Genomic DNA, 23,884 nt, shown 5'->3' with positions numbered 1-23,884 from the left:
GTCTTGATGGGAAATAATTCGCTGAAAAATAAAAGGATACCCCCCTCCCCGCAATTGCAGATGGAAGTTAACACATTTAGATGCTTACTTAAGGCTTGTCTCAGAGAGTTTTGTGCATAGTTTATAATGCTGAATAACACAGAAAATTTTCAGAAAGTTACTGTTTTTGTGCATAATTAAGGCTAACATTTATTTTATAAAAGAGGAAAACATGATTTTATAAAGTACTAGCAGTACCCGCACAGCGATGCCCATGCTAAAAATTTAATAAAAGCTTGTTGAATAAAAAAAAATTGACGCCCCCTCCCCCTCTAATGTGAAATGATCATTTTTCTTTGTATAAAATGCGTACACACCTTTTCAAAAAAAAAAAAACTATTTAAGTTTCTTTGAAATTTAAAACTTTTCGTTGAATTAGATTTACAGTTGCTTTAAAACTGTATTTAGCGAGTGCAGCGGTTTTTACTGCAATTTAAAATATTTCGCCAAATAAACAACAACAAAAACATCAAATAATATCTTTCATATGTAAAAATAATTCCGCAACTCTATTGTTTATCGCAAAACTTGCCCCACAAACACGCTATCATAATCGATCCGTCTAACGAAAAAAAAAAAAAAACATCCCGTGGAACATTCAAAAATCGTCGGCAGGAAAAAAAAAAGAAAGAAAATGTCGTACATTTCACTCGGATAAAAACAAATCAAAAGTTTCTTTTCTTTCAAAACAAATTGCCAAAACAATGACTTACATAAACGGTTGCCTTAAAATAATAATCCTAGACTGAACTACTCAGCGCCTAACACGCCAAGCGACCACGCTACCGGAACCCGGCCCTTTTGAGAGTGAAGCGGATGTTTTTTCTTTGCAATAATAAATGTTTCGCCAAATAAACAACAACAAAAACATCAAATAATATCTTTCATATGTAAAAATAATTCCGCAACTCTATTGTTTATCGCAAAACTTGCCCCATAACCACGCTATCATAATCGATCCGTCTTACGAAAAAAAAAAAAAAAACATCCCGTGGAACATTCAAAAATCGTCGGCAGGAAAAAAAAAAGAAAGAAAATGTCGTACATTTCACTCGGATAAAAACAAATCAAAAGTTTCTTTTCTTTCAAAACAAATTGCCAAAACAATGACTTACATAAACGGTTGCCTTAAAATAATAATCCTAGACTGAACTACTCAGCGCCTAACACGCCAAGCGACCACGCTACCGGAACCCGGCAATTTTGAGAGTGAAGCGGATGTTTTTTCTTTGCAATAATAAATGTTTCGCCAAACAAACAAAAAGGTATAAAATCACATCAACAGTAGCTTTCAAATCTTTATATATTAAGAGCTGCGTTGCCCGGTTTTGCCCGGTCAACCGTGTGAATAAAAATTGTGTCAAGTGACATATATTCAACAACCAGGCTTAAATAAAAGGAAAAAAAAACACCATGCAAAACTACCCTTCCAAACAATGACGACAGATATTAAAATACTTTTAAGAAATCAAAATGCGAAAGATGGATTTTAAAAGGGTAACCATGGAAACACAAAATAAAATAAGTTTAAGAAATTGAAAAGAGTAAGATGGAAAGAATTAATGGATTCAAAATGCGTAACCATGGAAACGCGAAAATAAAATGGTTGACAACCTGAATCAAGATGACATATTTCGAAATTGATTTAAGTCTTGTAACTTTTTTTCCTTTGAAGATAGAAGCTAATTTTTTCGACCACAGGTCGAGAGAGATCTGGAGTAAAAAATCTCGCTTTTTCCAATGCTGTCAAAAAGAAAACTGTGGGACAATTTCTTCACTTTTTATTGATAGATTTAATGAAGAAAGTAGTGCCTAAATTTCAGCTAAGCCTAAAAAAGTTCGAGTTAAAAACGCAAATTACTCCCGTCGTAATTAAGTTAGAGCATTGAAATAAATTGTTTAGAACGCAGAAAATTCTACCCTTTTTAACGATATATAATATTAATGTGTGCAAGTAATTTTTCACCCCTTTAATAGCCAATAATAGGCAATTTACGTGAAATTTGGGCCTAAATTTGAATAAAAAAAGAACTATTTATCGGATTTTTTCGAATTATAGCCTATGTTACTCAGTAAGAAAGTACCTTTCATATAGTGAAAGAATTTTTCAAATAGGTGCAGTGGTTCCGGAGATTACCTCGAACATAAAAACACACAAAAATCCGCCCTCTCTTTTTATAATATTAGTAAAGATTTTCGAGAATAGTTACATATTTCTCTGGACAGCGCATATATTTTTCCAGTTAGTTTTTAACTTTTTTGCTGCCTTGCAACAATATTTTCTTCAAAGTTGTTACATTTTCGACACCTTTTCCACCCTTACGAAGTATTTGCTTAGCAGGAGCCCAACCACATTCAATGGGCGTAGTTCAAGAATATTGGAACGATTTGATTTCTTGTAGGCCTATTCAACTTTTTTCGGGGGGGGGGGGGGGATTACCCAATTTTAGGTAATATAAAGCAGCTAATCAGGCCAGAAGAGCAAAAAACCTTTAGGCTTTTGAGGATTAGCAAGAGATGCTTCTGCGTGCACTCATTGGTCATTGACATACACAATGAAATTCATTAAGATTTCCTAGCAAAAGAATAATAACTCACTATTTAAAGTACAATCTTTTCATTCATATGCAGACAATTTTTAATTTAATAAACGTAACAACTCAAAATCACTTTGTAAAACTGCGCAAAGATTTTTGGGACAACCCTTAATGTGATGGGGGAAAAATAAAATAATTCCGCGTGTGGAAAATCATTTACTGCATATAAATGCAGTATGATGACTATCTACTTTTCACGAAATATGATTGCTATAATAGATACCAACCACAGTTCGAAACGTATTATGGGAGATATTTTCGATATGTTACTAAAATGCTGAAGAACTGCATTTTATCTATTGAATGTTTTTTAACCGATACCAGTTCAGTTTCTATCTGAGAAAAATAATTCTTTTTCTTAAAGTTGCAGCAGAAATCTTGACTAAGGTACTGGACATTAGACTTCAAATATAAAATCAAAATAAAATGAACCAAAACATTTACTCATAAGAGCAATCAATGGCAAAAAGGTTTCTGGGAATTTTACATTGTCAATGCTAAAGTACGTTTATTTGAAACCAATAAATGACAAAAAAAAAATTTTTTTTTTTGTTTGTGACATCAAATACTATTTTAAGTGTAAACTCTTAATATTGCTCGGTACTCAATTATAATGTGTACAATGTAGTTACCATCAATGTCATTATTTCTCCAGAAGTAAATCGGAAATATTCAATTTTCATTTTATAATACAATTTTAACTATTTTGTTGGTAAGCTCCCTTGCTTGTAAATTGTGCTCTCAGAAATACTTAAATTTCAAATACAAATACAAATACAAATACAAATACAAATGTGACGACCAGCAACAGGCTCTGGGCCCAGCTAGGCTGGTCCTAGTCAATTAATTAGTCCCCAGTGAAGATCAATGGCCCTCTTAAAGCTATCCACTCCCTTGCTCATTACCGCCTCTTCCGGTAAGCTATTCCAAGTGCCCACGACCCTGCTAAAGTAGTAGTTTTTCCTGATTTCCAAGTTAGCCTGAGATTTAAATAGCTTAAAACAATGACCCCTTGTCCTGCTTTCCCCGCAAAAATTTAATCCATTTTCATCTTTCATTTTGATAAATTTAAATAACTGAATCATGTCCCCTCTGACTCTCCTTTGCTCCTGGCTATACATGTTAAGCCTATTAAGTCTGGTATCATAATCTAAATCTGAGAGTCCCCTTACTAATTTAGTTACCCTTCTTTGAACCCTTTCCAATACAAAAATATCTTTCTTCAGATAAGGCGACCAAAACTGAACAGCATACTCCAAATGAGGTCTTACTAAACTCCAATATAAAGCAGAAGAACTTTCTTAGATTTGTTTGAAATAGATCTATTGATGAACCCAAGCATTTTGTTGGCTTTGTTACTAGCAATACTGCACTGTTGACTAAACTTGAAGTCCTGATTTATAAAGACACCCAGATCCATAACATTTTCTGCCTGATTTATGACTGAACCCTGTAAACGATATCTCATACGCTTATTTCCATGACCTAAGAGTAGCACTTGACATTTCCCTACATTAACTGCCATACCCCATTTATCTGCCCACTTAGTAATATGATCTAAATCATCTTGCAGCTGTTTTACTTGTTCTTCATTTTCGACAATCCCCATAACTTTTACATCGTCAGCAAAACAATTCATGCTTCCAGAAATATTTTCATTGATGTCATTCATAAATATAATAAACAAAAGAGGCCCTAAAACTGATCCCTGAGGAACCCCACTTGAAACATCACTCCAATTAGAATGATTTCCTCTCACAACTACTCTTTGCTTCCTACCAGTAAGCCAATTTCTAACCCAAAGTAAAGTTTTTCCTCCTATTCCAATGTCAGCTAACTTGCTGAGAAGAGCAACATGCGGTACCTTGTCAAAAGCTTTTTGAAAATCAATATAAACAACATCCACACATTTTTTGTTATCTAAAGCTGAGGTAACCTTGTCGTAGAAATGCAATAAATTAGTAGTACAGGATTTACTTTCCTGAAACCATACTGCAAACTAGTCAACAGACTATTAGTCTCTAAGAACATCATGATCTTAATTTTGATCAAAGTTTCGAAAATCTTACAAATTACCGAAGTCAAACTTACAGGTCTATAATTCCCAGTAATACCTTTAGAACCCTTCTTGAAGAGTGGCGTTATGTTAGCCAGCTTCCAGTCCTCTGGCACCGTCCCCGAGTTATAAGAAGCATTGAAAATATTCAAAATAACATCCACTAATTCCTCTGCACATTCAACTAAAATTTTTGGATAGATATTATCTGGTCCCGGAGCTTTAGTTGCTTTAATCTTTTTCAAATGAAATAAAACCTACTCCCTGCAAAATACAAAATCCTCAAGCTGTATAATAGCTTGTGTCTTGTTAGTGTCAACTGTTGAGATACAGTTATCGTTAAACACACTGGAAAAAAAGTTATTTAGAACATTTGCAATATCCCTATCGTTTTGGATTAAATTTCCATACTCATCAACCAAAGGCCCAATTTGACTGTTTCGAGCTTTCCCAGAATTAGCGTAAGCAAAAAACCTCTTAGGGTTCCCATCAATGTCATCTGCCAGCCTTTGCTCCAATTCCCTTTTCTGAATCCGTACCAAATACTTAAAATTTCGCCTTGCCTTACCATACTGGAGCCTCTCCGCTCTCTGACCAGTTTCTTTAAACTTACGAAAAGTGGCTTGCTTATAATTAAGAGCTTCTTTAGTCTCCCTGGAGAACCACATGGGCCAAATTTTGGTACTAACACCTTTTCTCCTAAATGGAACATAGTCCCCAACGGTTTTAGCAAGTTTATCCTTAAATTCCGTCCACTGCTGATCTACGTCGTTATTTTCCAACCCTGACGAAAAAACCACTTTCAAGCTCTGCCTAAGTGCAACAAAATCGGTGTTTCTGAAATTGGGCACAAACCTAAAATTATCATCTTTGCACATTTCAAATTTAACCCGGAACCTAATGCTGTTATGATCACTATCTCCAATATGCTCCCCTACACTCAACCCCTGAACAAAACTACCTATGTCACAAAAAACTAGATCCAAAATCGCCTCCTCTCGAGTTCCCTGAGTTACAACTTGATCTAAGAAACAGTCACCAATTACTTTTAAAAATTCCTCTTCTTTGCCATTACCAGGATAAAAATTATTCCAATCAATACCCGGAAAATTGAAATCCCCCATTATGATAACGGATCCCTTACTGGACATGTCACTAATAATACGGTACATCTGTTCATCTTGTCCCTGGTTTGAATTGGGTGGCCTATAAATGTTTCCAAAGCGTAGCTTTTTGCCCTTACTGCTCATCAACTCCAGCCAAACCATATCAATATCAGTAGGCTTATCATTTATGACCAATTCATTGCAAATAAAATTGTCTCTAACATAAAATAAAACCCCACCACCTCTTTTACCTACTCTATCCTGTCTGAACAAATTATACCCAGCAATATGTAATAACTCTGCATCAGATTCGGTAGCCCATGTCTCTGTAATTCCAATAACATCCAACTTCTCATCCATAACTATGCTTTTCAATTCATCCATCTTGTTCCTCATACTGCGAGCATTGGTATAGAAAACTTTAATCATGCCTAAGTTGCTTTTATTTAACACCCTGAAATTTCCTAAAATACAATTGTTAACATTACTACTCTTGTTCGTCACTTTATTTCCATTCCTAGCAATACCCAAAAAAATTTCATTCTCTCGATACCTGATGCTTGAACCATGCCCCCCATTCCAACTTAGTTTTTTGACTCCGAAGCCCTTAAAATTAATCCACTAACCATTTTGACCCCTGTAGAGCTCAGATGCTCAGAGCTCAGAGCTCAGAGCTTTTACAAATACTGTAAAAGTCCTTATTTTTGCGAATCATAATTTTTGCGAAAATTGAAAATATCGGTGATTTTACAAGCTGAAAATTTTGCGAATTTTTATGTAAAGCAAATTTTTACCTAAACACACTTCGAGAGGCTTAAATATTCACGATTATAACGGACTCGCGAAAATAAGAGATTTTACAGAACATAAATTTATTGAACAATATCATTTTTTGTAATTTCTTTTTACAATATTTTTTTGTAAAATTTTTGACCCGATACCTTGAGTATGGTCACTGTCGAAGTACACTAAACGACAGCTATAGTCTTAACAAACCAATGAATGGCTACGTTCATTTTAAAAAAATACACAAAAGTAAAGAAAATCAAGTGTTTGCTCGGTGTTCACATCAGGTTCTCACGATTACTGTTTCAGTCTTTTCTAACAATTAATAGAAAAGGGCGACTGAAAAAGATACACTCTTGTCGAATGGGCACTGTAGAATTTAGGAAGATTCCAAATGAGTTAAGATGTTTTAATGACTTCTTTGTGAAATGCCTTTTTTTTTTGCTGAAGGTCGCTTGCTACGTTGAAACGACGTTCTACAAATTACTGCAACAATGAAAAGGAGACATTTTCCCACTATTTTATTTTCTACGTTTCATTAATTAGACTAAATTTTAAAAAAATCTAAGGGAATAATTGTCAAATATAGTCGTAAATCGTCTTGGGCATTCAATTTGTTTCTATGCTTGTTCTTCAGGAAAGTTAAACTCAAAATCACATAAGTAAGCTGCCATTAGTCCCAGAAAGTCCTTAAATGCCATATCTGCTTGTTACTTGTATTCTTTTTCAATTTCAGTTCAAAAATTTACAAATATTTCAATATTTTCGCTTTACTGATAATACTCTCCCACACTCTCACACACACATATTCACAAACCTTTACTCAAACCTTTGTCACAATTAAATTCTAGCATTCTAAATTTAATTTTTCATACCTTTGGTAGTTAAACGCTCACTCTTTAGATTTTCACATTCCCCAAAGGGTACATATAACGCCGGTTAAGAACCATCATGGTTTTATATTATTATTTTTAATCATAAAAGAGTTGAATTTGTCAAGGACACATCGGACAACTCATTCAGTGAGAAGCAAAGGGATATGTAAGTGAGCATTTTCAAGTTTTTTTTGAGTAAAACACGTTTAAAGTTGCGATCCTAGGTAGGCTTTCATTGGATTTTTTTTTTCTAAATCATGCTGTATTGCAGCACCTACCAGGGATACTAGTACTATCTCTTGCCCCAAATCATAGTAGAAGTTCGCCTTCCGTTTGTACTCCAAATTTGTACTCCTCTGGTTATCTCCAAGTTTTTAACTTTGTCTCATACATCCTTTTGCTTCTGACTGCCTCAACTGTAAAGACTGCAGATGTTGCTGAAATACTTTTTTTCTCGTCTAGGGCGTAATAATAGGGCTCCTGAGCGGCATAGCTCTTAATGCCTGGATCGGTACTGGAGCAATCATATCGGATTTCCCTCAAGTTAAACTTCCACAGAGCAACGAGTCCTGCCCAGTGACGAATCTTCCGTATAACACGACGTCGTCTGTGATGGCCGGCATGAATCTGACGACGCCGTTCACAACAGATGTTACGTCTTTTCCTGAGGACGACATTTCATTAATGAAGAAGTATGAGTTTGTTTTGTAGCTCTCTCTCTCTCTCTCTCTTCAAAATCTGTGCTATGATACCAAACACGTCGCTCACACTAAGTCCCAGATCGTAGCTTAAGTAAGAACACGTCGGCCATCTTGGGGCTAAACGCCTCTTCCTTCCTATGTCTGCTATAATGAACTAGCGTGTTTCACTTCTTGATTGAGAAATCTTACTAACTTCATTCTATGAGTTGATTTTCTAAGTCACGGCACGACAGCGCAAAGATCATCATGCATATATATGTATATATAGATAGACGTGTGTGACATTCATTTAATTTGTTACAATCTTAAATGCACAAAGTTTAGATACTGTCCCTAGGGGTATGCACTGTACACAGAAGTTGTGGGGATCGTCGCAAATGACTTTTACCGCCCCCTTCCACATTGATTACCCCTGAGTCTCAACATATATTTCACACCTCATTTTGAAAATCTTAGGCCCCCTTCAGGCCCGGACCCGGGCCATCAGGTGTTTCTTCTCTCCTCCCCATCCCCTAGTGCACTCCCCGGCTACCTATAAAAGAATAGAAAACAAAGATTATGGTAGGTAGTGCTTTCAAAAGCAAAGAAAGGTGAAAACTTCTTTTGCTGCTTTGAGCATTTTTTTTTTTTTTTTTTTTGGTAGAGGGGAATTTTAGGGTTTGCGTCACTGAAGACCTCGACATGCTCGTAACGTATTGCGTTTGCGCCAAACTAGCCACGCATTGTATAACGGCCTGTTTTTGGATGGGTAAAATCTTGTGATTTCGCGTCACTGGCATGCTGTATAGCAGTAAGTGAAGTTACGTTTATATTGATCACTTGAAAAGTTCATTATTGTTTTAATTGTGCCTTCGATAATTATTATTTAAATTAATTAATTGTGGAATTACTGTGCCAGGACAAAAGTGAGTACTTTTTTATACTTGCATGTTTAAATAGAAAAATAAGTAACAAAAACAAAGTATTTGTGGCTGACTATTTCCAACATTATCATTGATATTTGCGTTGAAAACTAAATATTATTTATTTTTCTAATACTTCATATTTGCAATCCATCGTACCATATTCATATTTTGTATGAACTTGTGCAGCCCATCATATGTTTGATTAATTAATAAAAAGAACACAGTTATTCCATTGTTTTGAGTTTTCGCTTGAGTTTGCACATAAAAACTATATAGACGTGTATAAAGAACAGAAATATGATATATTAGTGTCTTATAGTCTAAATAGTTACACCCCTAGTTTGTTACGAACGGACACCAAAATGAAAAGATTGTTTTACAGCTTTACAGAGATTCATTTTACAAATATCGGCAATTTTAACATTGTTTCTATCTGAATCTTAATAAACATCGACGAACTGATGCTGATTTTTTCTTAAATAGTATAATGTGTTTCGTTTTTTAATTTTTTTTGTAATAATCAAATATCGAAATAAATAAGGTTTTAAGGTTAATTTACAAAAAAGAACTTAATGCATACGTATATGATTTACGAAGTTCGCATTCTTCAAGCACTTCGGCCTATTAGTGTTCAGCTTGCGATATGAAGTGTATCCGAATCTTCGCTGTTACACAGTGTAAATAAGCTTTATGACATTTTTACCATGATGTATCTTCATTTATTTATTTATTTATATTTTTTTTTATTCATCTCTACCGATTCATATTTTTAGGGAAATTTTTCCACTGTACAAATTGAGCTTTCTTCTTCATCCTGTGCCTGGAACACTACTTACCTTAATCATTGGCTACATAGTCAGCTTCATTACAGGTAAGTAACAGTTCTCTGCTTTGTTAAAGCAATTGCAATTTTAAAGTCCTAACACATCTAAACTGCATGATGGTCTTTTTATTTTTCGTGCTATCGAAGAGTAGATTTATCAGACTACAGTACCTATATGCACACGCACACACACACACACGCTATATAATATATCGAAAGAGAGGGAGGTTATGTATAAATGTTGCTAATTCAAGATAGTTTTGAGAACTTTGTAACGTATTTGTAGCAACGTAACTTTGAAATTTGCTACGTATAGTAGGAAAATTTGCTTTGGTACTTAATCTCGAAAATATCAAAGCAAATCAGTCGTGATATCATCAAATCATGTACTAGAGTGAAAAAATGAGCGCAGCTTAAAAAGTAGTACTGATTGTAAGTTTCAGCGACTTGCCGACTAGCATTAGGAAAGAATGGTAGGGATAAGAATCAAAAATAGTTTCCTCAAAGCAACAATAGGATTTCTTACTACAGTTATTCTGAAACTTAGATGTGTTGTGCTATGAGGCGACCGAAATATAATGCCATGGATTAATTATTCTAATATTGACGAACAATTGAATGCAAAAGTTCAAGATATTTAAGTGCTGCATGCGCTAAAAATGCATTACCAAACATTCACTAACGGAATCAGGGCAGAGATGGGCAGATTCGTATTCGTAAATCCGAATCCGAATTTGATTCACAACACCTTAACGTATCAATCCGAATACGAATACATTCGTATTCACAAGTGTGAATTCGAATAGATTCATGCTTGCTAGTGTGAATCCGAATACGAAATTCGGATTCATACCTATGAATCCGAATCTGAACCTATTCGAATTCAGACCTATGAATCCAAATCATTTCTGATTCACATCTATGAATACGAATCCATTTGGATTCACACTTGGATTCACTGAAAAATTCAGTTTAAAAAGCCAATATAAATAAATAAATGTTTCTTTGTACCTCGCTGCAGTTCGAGTTTTGGGTGTTAGCGAGTTTTTGAATGTATATTTATTGGCGTCAAACTAAGTAATTGACCCGAAAATGAACTTCCTACTATTTGGAGTCCCTAGTCGAATAGTACTCGACCCATGTTTTAGAAGTTCATAAAAAGTTAAAAATCATGATTTTATGGTCGTGAACACTAAAAATTTTCGCTAATTTTTCGTACAGTCAAGTGCCCATACTTGGAACAGTTTTGAACTTTTACCTCTAGTAGCATATTAATCATACGTTTTCCATTCGAACGAAGTATTCTATTTTCAGGATATGCCTTACTACGTCCCTTCAAGACAAGGTATAAGTGTGTAGATTTGTCCCTTTAAAAAGAAAACAAAAAAAAAAATGGTCATTCTCCCAAGTTAGGGACCACCCTAGGGGGTTCGTGATAACGAATTCTTCTCTACCAGATATAAGATTAGCTTTGAATTCTTCCACAGTATCAGTGGAGTGGTATCGCTGTAAATGGGGTATTAAATTCGAAGTATTCAAAATGTTCACCTGAACTTCTTTAGTTTTTGAGGGAACATTCGCTTTACATTTTAAACATAAAGCTCGAATAGATTTATGAGAGGCTCTCTCTAGGGAAATAGCATCGGAATTATCACTCACCGGCTAGAAAAAATCACCACTTAGTGCTGATTTAAGCGAAAATCGAAATTTCTGAAAAGGTTCGCATTACGAATTCAAAGAATTGTCCTCGGAATAATAAGTAATCTTACTAAAAGAAACAAAAATAATTCATATTGTTATTAAATAAATGTAGTTGAAACCGAAGAAAAATATAAAAAAATCATAGTAGCAATTAACATTAAAAAAGAAAAAATTTGCAAAGTATATATATATGAAACGAGATTACCTTTCAATGATATTAAAAATAATAAATTAAATTGGATACGTACATATTTAGAGTTAAGCTTAGAGTGGTTAAAAAAAAAAAGTTTTTTAGCTAGAGTCCAGGATACACATTATTTTTTTTAGACTTACTAATAGTATTATGCTGTAAAAGTTTTAGTTTCTTACTCAAATTTTAAGAGGGTGCTCAATTTAACATTAATCGTAGCATGGAAAATGTCACAAATTTGGAAACATTTAATTTCCACAGCTGAGTTTTTGTAAATAATTTTTTTCGCAATGTATATGCATATTACTTTTGTTTATTATAATATGTAGCATTGTTATTTCAGTTCAATGTAATTTTTAACACCCCTCCCCATACTTACGATGCTTGGGGGAGGGAGTTGAGCACTCTCTTTCAATTGAAATAAGAAGTCAAAATTCTTCCGGTATATTACTATCCACAAGTCTAAAAATATTGAAGGGTGTCCTGTTATCTATTAGAAACTTTTTTTTACATGTATTTTTGAACCACCCTAGTTAAGCTATTTACTTATTCACTACAAAATAAACATACAATCCTCCTCAACTTACAGTAAGTCAAAACAGTAGGGAAAAAAAATATGCAAGCGTTTTATAAGATAAAAATTCTAAAAAACAGTCTTCTTTTCAGTCCTTGATGAGTTTTATTAAAATATTTAAAATACAAGAAGCATATGGTTTCCTTTTTTTCTTCGTGCATTTTATTTCAGGTGTTATTTTTCCAAAAAAAAAAAAAGGAAAATAAATTCAATGTTTTACGCTATTTTTATTCTTTCTCAGTTTATGTACTTTCATATTTTTTCCTTTTTTCCTTAGATAAAAGAAAGGTGTTATTTATTTTGATTGTTAAAAAATTTCTGGAAAATACACCCATATGGATATGGGATTTCATATTGTAGCAAAATTTTATCAAGCTCAGATGTGTAATTATTTTTTACTGATTTCTGAATTGCTCAAACTTAGAGTTTATGAATTTTTAACCATATATAGGAAAAGAATTATCTGATTTAACATCTAACTTGAGCATTTTAACTTGTTAGTATCAAATACTATATTTAAATAAATTTAAATTACAAAAATTCTATTTAATTCAGAAAAATCCGATTTAAATAAAAAAAATCCGAGTTTTTATATATATATATATTTAAAAATCCTGATTTTTATCAACCCTGTTATGAAGTAAGATGCAACAAATTAAACACTATTTTATAATCTGTTTAATAAAATATGTAGAATTTTTTGCTGTTCTTGAGTACTGATTAAAAATTTCCCAATTTATCTGTTGAAGATCACTGTATTCTATCAGTGCATTATGTTTTTATACATCATTCATTAAAACCTTTTATACAGGTTAACCTCAAATTATTTGACAAAAATTCCCAGCAGATTCCATCGTTATTTCCATTTGAAATCGCATTTGAGGAAAAATATCAGCATCAGTAAAAAACATTTATCCCCGCCTAAATTTCATTATGTTTCATAACGAAACTACCGTTATTGCCACTCTAATCTCTCTCAAATCGGTCTCCGTGCTTGGTCATGGCGGCCAATGTAAGCAGTATACGAGTGGTTCCTCTACTCTATTATAGTACTCTTTGGTACAAATAAGAACGTTTTCGCAATAGTCAACGGTTGCGATAGTTGAAAATAAATGCGAAATACAAAATATAACCTAGCTTTCTTCTACGCATTTTCTGTTTTTTCGTGAGGAATTTGGTTAGTAGAACTATTAGTAAATAATTATCTTTGTGATCAATGCTTCCTTCCGGAGATGGAGTGTTGAAATGTATGTTTGGTATTATTGAATTTTCTTCCATCATAATATATTTGTTCTTTTTTTTTTTTAAACGAAACGTTTCAGAGAGAATCTGCATTTTCAACGGTACAAGTATCTGTAACATCAACAAATTTTTACAATCAAATTTGGTCCTTTGTAACATTAATCACTGTATATTCATTATATTTTAAAGTTGTGAAATTGAGATAAATTATCTGTGGTAAAATTATATAAACAAATCAAGTTTCAATTTACATGACTTTGGTAGAATTCTACTTTTACAATTTTTGGACCCATAACAATATCGTCACTTTTCTTCAGAAATTCACTAACACCGAAAACTCGACCTGTAGCGAGGTACAGACATTTATTTATTTATTTATATTGAGCTTTTGAATTGAATTTTTCAGTGAATCCAAGTGTGAACCCAAATGGATTCGTATTCACAGATGTAAATCAGAAATGATTTGGATTCATAGGTCTGAATCTGAATAGGTTCGGATTCATAGGTATGAATCCGAATTTCGTATTCGGATTCACACTTGTGAATACGAATGTATTCGTTTTCGGATTGACACGTTAAGGTACTGTGAATCGGATTCGGATTTACGAATACGAATCTGCCCATCTCTGAATCAGAGCCGCTCCGAACTTAAATTTTTGTGAGGGCGGAAATTCTCTCAATTTGACTAATGGAGCTCCAAATTTTGCCGAATGGGACTAAACACTTCGCCAAATGGTGATAATTTTGCCGAATGGAGCTCTAAATTTCGCCAAATAACGATGGTTTTGCCGAATCGTCAGATAAAATTTGTGGAATAAGAAAATGTTTGAGTTGTCACAGTGACCTCCCAAAAATTTGAACCTCATCCTGAACGGAATTTTAAAAAAATCTTCTGAATTCAAAACAATTTTTTTTTAACCAGAAGTTCATCCAAAGGGAAATAAGTTTATTTTCTCGTACACTAACATCAATTTTGTGTATTGTAATAGCGTTTTCAGAAAGTCGGAATAGACTTCATATTAATTCAAATATATCTTTCAACAGTGAAAACACTTGTCTCGTACAAAGTTAATCTCAAACGTTCGCAGCTATGAAAATGAAACCAAAATTATTACTGTTATATTTAATTAATTTCTAAATATTAATCGCGCAAAAAGCGAACGTTTTAAATCAAGTACATATTTTCAATAATAAACGTTCAAGAATAACCGTAAAAAAAAAAAAAAAAAAAAAATGTAGAGGTGCGTCGCAAAAATTTCTCACCTTGTTCAAACGGTAAAATATCTCTATATTAAAAAAAATATTCTAAAAAAACGCATACAACCTCTAAATCTTAAGAAGAAAATATTGAAATTGAAAATTGTTTGTTTCAGTAGAAACAAAATATTTAACTTTTCAATCATTGCCGAAAAAAACAAAAGTTTTAATATCAAAACTTCAGTGTTAATGCTTAAATTATATCTCGCTCCACATTTGCACTAAAAATCAAATTGTTTGCTGCTCTTTCTGTTTCATAGAAAGTAAATGCGCTTTAAATTTTCAGAACGCGTTATTTGAATCAGACTATTCACTCAATCGGTGATCTTCAAAATTTCTATCATTACTCTTCATCAATGTTACATGTATTAAAAAAAAAAAAAAATCAGCGATATTTTTAGCGGAATAAAAAATTAAAAAAAACCTTCTTTCATGTTTTTATTTTTTAATTTTTTCTAAAGTTACATTTAGAAAGTTGTATTGTGTTATATTAATATCAAAAGGACATTATCAAAAAATGTTAGCTAGTTTATGAACTAAGGCGCCAATCTCTAGCATCTGTAAAATAAAAACATTTTCCCTAAATATATTATATATTTTTTAAGTCGGTTAAAGAAAAAAAATAATAAAATAATGCCTCGTTATTTTGAAATAGCATTGATATAAAATACAAAATAAATTGAAAACAACAAATTGTAAATTTTGTTTGAGAAAACTTGACTAGTTAAAGTACTATCTTCCCAGATAATCTATTTCGTTCCATAAACGTTACAAAATGGTTGTTAACGTTGTGAACAATCATTTTAAAACGTTTTGGAAATGTTTATATGTTGCGTGGGATACCTGGAATTGTTCTTCTTTTCCCATAAGAAACAAGTCATGCATTACATTGTATTATACCGATGCGATTCCTCCACTTGTTTGCTATTTTGATCCAATGTGTGGGGTCGGTCTAGAAATTCTTTTCCAGACCACACTCATCGTGAGAAAAACATGTTACGCGGGTGTTTTTATATCTGTCACCAGTATGGGAGCTGGATAAGTATAAGACCACACGTAAATACGGTTTTTGCTCCCCTTTTCTGAGAAATGTTCGAAATTAGATCTTCAGAATAGCTGAATTCGATCCGAAGCTGGACATTTGTTGTGCACATAAACCTTCTCCGTTTGGTGTGATATGATGTCTGTGACACTATAGGGAACATTTTTCCACCAACTTGTCAACATCGTCTGACTGTTGTAAACAGGGGTGCATTCCCCGCCAAACGAATCCCAGTATATAAGAGAAAGTAAATAGGACAAAGAGGGAGACTCTCGTAGTGCAAAGAGCATGACGAGTCGCGGAGTGTGGCTCTCGCAGTTCAAAATATCTTTGTAACATTAAATAATCTGTAATTTGTAATATAGCTGTAAATATTGATATGTTGATTAAACGTCTCTAAAAGACCATGCATTCTCTTGTCGTTTTTACACAAGAGGTGGAAACGGTACAGTATCTAGTATATGCATTTAAAACTTACAATTGATAAATTTGATTTTTCCTATTCAAATTATGTTTATACGTATTCTCTGAACAGGAGGTGACAAGCTGGTGGATGAAAACTTGCTTTGTCCGTTCATGAGAAAACGATTGAGTGCCAACACTCTGAAAACGAATGGAAAAGTGGTGAGTTCTAGTTCATTCGTTATTTTAATACACATTTCTTAGATTGTGGCTTTGAAAAATTAATGTGGGCGTGGTTTTTGTTGTTTTCCGAACAAATTTGCACTGAATGCGCATCCGTTGCCTCCCCACCCCCTGGAAACTTAAGAACTTTTGTTTGATTGCTTTGCAATATCAATTTCTTACTCGATTATTGTCCGTTTTTTACAAGAAGGCACTTGACTCCTCTCTCGTCACGTGGTATCCGATGATTCTATTTTGATGCTTTTGGCAGAAGGTATACTCGAATCATAGCATTTTGTTGTAAAAGCGGCAGTTTTTAAAATGTACGAATAACTAAAATGACCACAGACAAGTGAAGCAAGCGATGTAAAGGACACTAACACTTTTTGCACGTTAAAATGTACGCCCAAATTGGTTGTCTCCTTTTAAAGATCGTGGATTGCGTACGGATCACCCCCGCGTACAATGAAACTCTGCGTTCGAGAAGTTGTGACGAAGTTCCTTCTACTGAAAAACGGACAATAGCTGTTTCTATTCGAACAACTTTCTCTAAGAAAAACCCAGTCAGGATCTAGGGGACCTCCCTTTATTTTAGAAGCATATCGTACCTAAGCATTTTTGCTCGGAAATTTTGGTCTTTTTCCCCTGTAAAGTATAATGAATACATACCTTTGCTCCTCCTGGAAAACTATGAAATGACAGGTCGACCTTTCGAAAAAGTCACAAGGAAATGATAAGTGTTTCGCGCGAACACTAGAAAATAAAATAACAACTTTAAATACCGCGCTATAAAAGTGATTTTCTTCTCTCAGTCTTGAATCTGATCTGAGTATTGCGAACTGCAAAAAAAGCTGTTGAAAATAGTTGTTATAGATTGAAAAGTTGGCTTAAAATTTCTTCTTTGTCACTAGCTCATTTCTGAGTAATAATTGTTTCGATTATGCGTTCTTTTTTTTTTTAAACCCCGACGTAAAAAGAGGGAGGTTAATTATGGGTGTGTATAGTGCAGTGATGTTCCCATCAATTTTTCTGAGAGTATACTCCCAATAATCAGTTATTCACAATATGTATATATATGAAAATTATATGAAAATTTTTGAAGATCGAGGGAGTACGCTATACGTCTAAAAATGTTTGAGAGTACAGGGCGTATATGGAGTATACCCAACGGAAACACCACTGGTATAGTGTCTAGAGTGTTCTCAGTCAGTTTTTCCCAACCCATGGCCAGCGGGTTGTATAGCGTCCGTGAATCTGATGCACATGGCCCGTTTTGTGTTCAATGATACGAATTGAAAACTATGTTCGAGGACCTTTCAAAGCAACCAATCATCATTATTTTGCATTAGTAAGTATTGTTAAGAATTTGGAGCCAAATGGTCAGACTTCGTATCTTAATAGCCGATGATCAAGTAGCCAGCGTGTTTCAACAATGAAACTCGCGCACCCGCATGATAATTTGATAATGTGTTTTGGTAACGTTTAACACGCAGGGGAAGGCTTTATTGTGACAAGGCTGAATTCGATCCGGTCACTTAACTGTTTTACTGGTAAGACAGTCATTTTAGGGAAATGGAGAATCAAAAATGTGGTTGAAAATTAACGCTACCCACTGGAGTTTAGTGTAATCTACTGGAGTTAAGGTTAAAATTTCAACTATCAAAATATTACCAAACAGGCAATGGCTTCGTTCAAATATAGAAGCAATTTTCACCCATCATACCTTGATGGGCGACTTTCTAGTTAATGAATAAGCATGTAGTAATGATAACAGCAATTCATGGTTTGTAATATTTTTTTCTTTCCTTTTCCGCGTTATCCCACGTTATCAAGAAAACTCTTAAATGTATGAAAAAATTTATGTGTGTTCTGGCTCGCGAGATTCATTATAATATGAGGTTAAAAAAAAAACCTTTTTTTACCCTTGCTTAAAAAATGTTGAGCACTGCTGTTGATTCATTTGAGCCGAGTTTTTCTTTTTCTTTCTTTCTTTCTTTTTTTTTTTTTTTTTTTTTGTAAAATTTCGATTTAATTTTAGTTCGTGTTCATAATATCCATCTGTTTTGTGTAGGCTTCCGGTTTTCCAGTACTAGAAGACAACTCTTCAACAGACCACAGAAACGGATTTACAAATCACGTTCACCCGGATAAAATGAAGAATGGACTGCAAAATATCTTGGAAGAAAGCAAACTTTGATGAAGGATAGTATTTATTATAAGAACCAATTGTTGGTAGTTGTATATACTGACTGCGCCGGTTCCTCGGTTGTACATTAGTATATTTGAACAAAACTCGTGTAGTAAGGCACAGGTAATACTTGTATTCATGCGTTTCAGAGCTAAAAAGAGTCTACAAGCATAAACTGCTTTTCTGACTGTATAGCTTTTCTCGCGTGTACTGAAGAGACATCCTGAAACGCCAACAAAGTGCACACACATTTTCTAATCTCACTTCAATCAGACCGAGATTACAGATCAGTATGAATTTGTGTCTTATGTATGTTTATTTTGTTCAAGTCTACAGATATTGGTGAGCTTTTGTTCGTCTTTTGGAAAGAGACTTTTTCAGTTATAATGGTTTTTGACTCTAGGCAGATTTTTTACTTCTACCTACGCATTCAAGCATAAATATCATTTCTCGTATACTCTGGCTCTGATAAGTTGATTTCCGACCGACTGAAGCTTAAACGATTCCACCTAATAAAATAGGGGTGAAGAAAGACGCCATCTCTTCAAACCACGATTTTGCGTTGTCGATGAGGAAGGGTTATTTATTTGCGTTGTGCCAATTCAAGAATTTCTCCTATTTCAACTCAAAAATAAGTGAGTGCGTCCAGGTAGGTCCACGCATCTTTTTACCAGAGCCACACTATAGTCGCCATGTTTGGTTTTGTAGCGAAAATAAACAAAGTATAACGCAGAGGTTACCTTTTCTCTTATCCCCAGAGCGGTTGAGAATTTAAAACTTACAGCACATAATTTTAATAAAAAGTCGCTACAATAACGCTCCAAGATTGATGAGTTCATAAAACAAGGCGTACACCAAGACAGAGGTGCACACTAGGGTGGGTCGAAAAAAGAATATTTTCGAGAATCAACTTCTAATATAAAAAAAGTTGTGTATTGCCATCCTAAACATGGGAAAAAAAATTAATATTTATGTTTTCAGATCGCGCATTGGCAGCAAAGTTTGAAAAAAAAAATAAAAAATGGTCAATTTTCAAATATTTTTATAAAAATCGAAATGTTCAAAAATTTGTTCTAATCCCATTTAAATGCTTCCTTTTAATAGTCTTTTAATATATTTTTGAAAATATTTACATTCCTTTATAGTTTTTAGTTCGCGCATAAGCCGCACATTTACGTGAAATCAACCAAAAATCGACGTTTTTGGTATTTTGTACATTGCAGTATTTCTTTTTTTAGACCCCAATTATATATTTTTACAGTAAATGTGCACTATACAGCTCTTTGCTGGAACTGCAATTATTTTGTGTTGCATTAACAACCCAGAACCCACTCCAAGTAGGTGGTTGCACTTTGTGTTCAACCCTGCAATTCCCAAGAAGACTGTACTTATTGACAAGACTTATACACTTGTAAAGTAACTTTTATAATAATTATATGGTTTTAAACAAGTTTCTACGCTTTTATCAAGATGTGAAGTTGGACTTATAGCTCAGAATTGGCACTGATGTTTGAAAAATAAAGGTTTTAATATAAATCCATCTCTTCCGTTTAATACCTCAAATGAATTTCTGCGGATTCACTGAACAGTTCCACAATCCTCTCCACTGCCCGTGCATGATAATGGGATAGTTTCTAGAAAGGATAAAATATCCTTGTTTTTCACATCATCACTGAAGCGGAGGAAATAAACACGTTGACCTGTCAACTAACTGCTGTAGTTCGAATCTTCAAATCTTAATATTGATGGAAAAAACTCTCTTATAGGTTTTGAAGTGTTTCTTGATTGGTAGTTTTTTGCGTTGTATATGGATATCTTACTGTAATCCATTTCCTTTGTATTTCGCATTTAGTGCATTGCCATGACTAATAACAATTTCTCAAAAATAACAAAGTAAGCATTTCATTGAATAACCGGATCCACGATGTTTGGAAGATTATCACACATCTGACTTGCAGGTTTTGTAACTTGAAACAGGTGTACAGGTCTATGTTTCACGGAAGTTTGTTCTTTTCTTTAAACTTTTAATTATATCAAACCATAGAAGCATAATTTTTTAAGATATTATTTACGAGTGCTTTCATTCCACTAGTAGTTTACAGCCCCAGCACTCCGTTAGCACACGTTAATTAAAGCTAATGACTAAAACGTCTCAGTTTCGTGGGAGCGAGATCAAAGTCGCATTTTCCTTTCTGTATTGCAATAACAATATCCACTTTTGTTCGGTTTTTAAGTCAGTTTCTAAAACCTCAATTCCTTTCGACCGAGCTCTTTCTAAGTTATTAATATTAAATTTTACAAAAACAGTTGATGCTTTATCCATAAATCAGTAAATGTTTCTCTTTTTCACTTCGGCTGTGGAATGGGTTATTAAACTGGTTATAGTGAGTAAGTAGGTAGGGTGTTTTTTGGAATGAGACAAGATATGGATTAATGTGAAAACCTTTATGCTCGCGACCCTCAATGCCCCAAACTTCACACCTTGATCGAAACATAGAAACTTGTTTAAAACCATATATGTAGTTATTTTGAACACAAAGTGCAACCCTACTTGGGGTGGGTTCTGGGTTGTTAATGCAACACAATATAATTGCAGTCATAGCAAAGAGCTGTATAGTGCACTTTTAAAGTTAAAAATACATAACTAGGATCTAAAAGAAGAAATATTGCAATGTACAAAATCAGCTAAAAACGTCGATTTTTGATTGATTTCACGTAACTTTGCAGCTTATGCGCGAACTAAAAACTGTAAAGGAATGTAAATATTTTCAAGGATATATTAAAAGACTATTAAAAGGAATCATTCAAACGGGATTAGAACAAAAAATTTGAACATTTGGATTTTGAAAAAAAATATTTGAAAATTAACGATTTTTTTTACTTTTTTTCAAACTTTGCTGCCAATGCGCGATCTAAAGACAAAAATATTAATTTTTTTTATTATTTTTTCCATTTTTAGGATATCCATACACAACTTTTTTTTGCTGTTAGAAGTTGCTTATCAAAAATTTCCTTTTTTCGGCCCACCCTAGTGCCCACCCCTCTTAAGAGCAAGGGTGCATCCCCCCTAAATATCGCAAAGACACCTTAAAAGCGAGAGCCTCCCCCCCAAACGAGAAAAATACAGCTCATAACACTTCTCCTATAAATTTTAATGGCTCAGTCTGCGCCATGACCGCCTCCCTCCCCCCAGGTGGGCATCGATGCACCATAAGCACCAAGTATGACCTTAGAAAATTCATTCATAAACAAAAGTATAAAGTGGTGACCAAATGGCGCGAAGTGCAATGTTAATGCGCGTCATTGCCATACCTCGTCTCGAGGCTAATAAAGTTTTGGTAATCTTGGTAAAAACCTTCGCAACAGAAAGTTCCCTGTTTTTTGAATACAAGACTCCCTTTTTATAACTGGTATCGAAGTAGAGACAGGTTAACCCTTTGACATATAATGACGTCTGAGAGATATCGAAGAATTTGTAATGGCAAATGAAATGAATGACATCTCGGAGATGTCAGCCTGCAATGGTTCTTGAAGTGAATGACAACTCGGAGACAGAAGACATCACTGTCTACAATGGAGAAATGTCATTTATTTCAATTATGGTGGAAATAAATGACATCTCTCATACACCCATGTATATCAAGAGGTTAAAACTGTTGCTTGCCTTGCCTTAAAGCTTACTGAGAGACTGATCAAGAGCTGGCGATCTTGACAAAAACCTTTATAACTGAAAATTCCTCGTTGTTTTTTAATACAAGACTCCCTTTTCACTAGCTGAGATCGAAGTAGAGACAGTTAACACCTGGACATACAATAACGTCTCGGAGACGTCAAAGACTTCGTACATGAAATGAATGACATCTCGGAGACGTCAGTCTATAATCGCAGGGGTGTCCACCTAGAGAGGGGGAGGGGGAGTCATGGCTCAAACTGCACCATTGAAATTTTTAGAGAAGGAGGTTTTGAAGGATATTTTTTTCTTTTTTGGGGGACTCGCTCTCGGGTGTATCTGTATTATTTAGGGAGGATGCGTCCTTGCTCTTGGGGGAGATGGACACCCCTTGCAATAGTACCTGAAGTGAATGAAATTTCGGAGACGTCACCGTCTGCAATGGCCACATGAATAAATGATATCTCCCGTACGCCATTGTATATCAAGAGGTTAAAGCTATTGTTAAGGTGTCGTAACTGCAAGTGATTTTATTAGCATGCTAAGGATCTAAGCGAGAAAGAAACCTTAGGTCTAAGGAAGAAATGGGGGGGGGAGCAGTAAAAATTGGTATATAAGGCCTTTTCGCTCTAATTTTACTGTGTGGAATACTTGTTTTGATTTAAAATACAGTAACTAAGTCTTCAACTGAATTTTGAGATTCTTCAAAATTCTGACGTTTAGCTAGTAGACGTTTGAAAAATTATTTTACTTGTATGTTACAAAAATACAGATAATTTTTATGTATTTGAAATATTATTTCTTAACCATATATGCCTGCTACGGATCTCCCAATTTTCTTCTTTTTTTTGAGTGCGTGTGTGAAAAAGTGCCATTAGAAAAGTTCTTCATGGACTGTCCACCATGAATGATGTCACAACTTTTATCAACATATTTGACCCCCTTTCCTCTTCGTCACAAAATGTCACATCTTTATAAAAAATAAAAAATAAAAAAAATAAAAAATGAAAATAATAAAAAACACTTTTGAAGATTTTTTTCCCTGCTGAAGGGTTTTCCATCGTTCTTCTGACGATGAAAAGCACACTATTAAGAATATTAAAATATTCTCTTTCAAAAAAAAAAAAAAAACTGGAAGCATGCTAAACTGAGGATCTATTGAAATGGAGGTCAGTTAATAGGGAGTCGACGCAAGACTTGAATCGCAGATGAGGGCTCAAGCGCCTATTTAAAAATTTTAATGTGAACAGGATGATCTCAAGTAGGTTTTTTGAGGTGTGATACATTTATGAAAATAAAATATTGTGTGGATTTAGGAGAGCCGTTCAAAGTTTTATAAAGAAAAAAAGAAAAACAAAGATGTATCTTAAATTGAGAATAATATCAGACTTTCGAATAAAAAATTCTGATGTCTTTACACCGTGTTAAACTTCCACCACATTTTCAACAAAATTTAGTTTTCTGTTGAAAGGAAAAAGTAGTTTGCTTAAAAGGAAAACATTAAAATA

General features: G+C 34.0%; 1 protein-coding gene across 1 annotated transcript in view; it reads left to right on the top strand.

Annotated features, from left to right (window-relative positions):
* Nucleotides 1-23,507, top strand: part of LOC129219825 (putative sodium-dependent multivitamin transporter) — a 51,687-nt gene extending 28,180 nt beyond the window's left edge. The window contains exons 9-12 of the mRNA XM_054854130.1: nt 7,922-8,151; nt 9,839-9,936; nt 16,430-16,518; nt 18,590-23,507. Coding sequence (XP_054710105.1) covers nt 7,922-8,151; nt 9,839-9,936; nt 16,430-16,518; nt 18,590-18,715 — 543 coding nt within the window. The 3' untranslated portion in view covers nt 18,716-23,507. The remainder of the gene's footprint in view (nt 1-7,921; nt 8,152-9,838; nt 9,937-16,429; nt 16,519-18,589) is intronic.
* The last annotated feature ends 377 nt before the right edge of the window (nt 23,508-23,884 follow it).

The sequence above is a fragment of the Uloborus diversus genome, chromosome 4 (assembly GCF_026930045.1).
Source record: "Uloborus diversus isolate 005 chromosome 4, Udiv.v.3.1, whole genome shotgun sequence".
Taxonomy (NCBI): Eukaryota; Metazoa; Arthropoda; class Arachnida; order Araneae; family Uloboridae; genus Uloborus; species Uloborus diversus.
The sequence above is the reverse complement of the archived record's forward strand: the minus strand, read 5'-3'. Positions and strand labels throughout refer to the sequence as shown.